Genomic DNA, 585 nt, shown 5'->3' with positions numbered 1-585 from the left:
GTGACGGGTGGTGTCACTGGCAGGCTGAAGGGGAAGAGCACCTTCCGGCTCTCCATGCGCTTCATCGACCCCGAGATGGAGACGCGCTACTCGGTGGAGAAGGAGAAGCAGAGCGGGGCCGCCTTCAGCTGCTCCTGCGTCGTCCTCTTCTTCACTGCCTTGGTGGAGGTCTTCATCGACCCCTGGTACGGTGGGAAGGTGGTGGGGGTGGGCAGCCCCAAGACGCGCTCAGCCCCACCAGGCTTCAAACCCATCCCCTTTTGGCCTTTTGGCAGGTTGGTGACCAACTACGTGACCTTCGTGGTGGGGGAGATCCTGCTGCTCATCCTCACCCTCTGCTCGCTGGCTGCCATCTTTCCCCGGGTGAGACGGGACAGGCTCACTGCTCATGGTGATGGGACACTGTGATGTCCCACCACCGTGTCCTGCCTGGGCGAACCCCTCTCCACCTTCCTCTCCCCGCAGGTCTTCCCCAAAAAGCTCGTGGCCTTCTCCACCTGGATCGACAGGACCCGCTGGGCGCGCAACACCTGGGCCATGGCCGCCATCATCATCGTCACCATGGCTGACATCGTAGACATGGTG

The 585-nt window shown here is 62.6% G+C and overlaps 1 protein-coding gene across 1 annotated transcript in view; it reads left to right on the top strand.

Moving 5' to 3' along the window:
* Window positions 1-23: 23 nt before the first annotated feature.
* Window positions 24-585, top strand: part of LOC104075683 (adenylate cyclase type 3-like) — a gene marked incomplete at both ends in the record, with an annotated part of 2,803 nt that continues 2,241 nt past the window's right edge. The window contains 3 exons of the mRNA XM_009576265.1: window positions 24-185; window positions 276-363; window positions 466-582. Coding sequence (XP_009574560.1) covers window positions 24-185; window positions 276-363; window positions 466-582 — 367 coding nt within the window. The remainder of the gene's footprint in view (window positions 186-275; window positions 364-465; window positions 583-585) is intronic.

This window comes from Fulmarus glacialis, unplaced genomic scaffold (assembly GCF_000690835.1).
Source record: "Fulmarus glacialis isolate BGI_N327 unplaced genomic scaffold, ASM69083v1 scaffold26134, whole genome shotgun sequence".
Taxonomy (NCBI): Eukaryota; Metazoa; Chordata; class Aves; order Procellariiformes; family Procellariidae; genus Fulmarus; species Fulmarus glacialis.
Note: the sequence above shows the minus strand (reverse complement) of the source record. Positions and strands in the feature narration are given on the sequence as shown.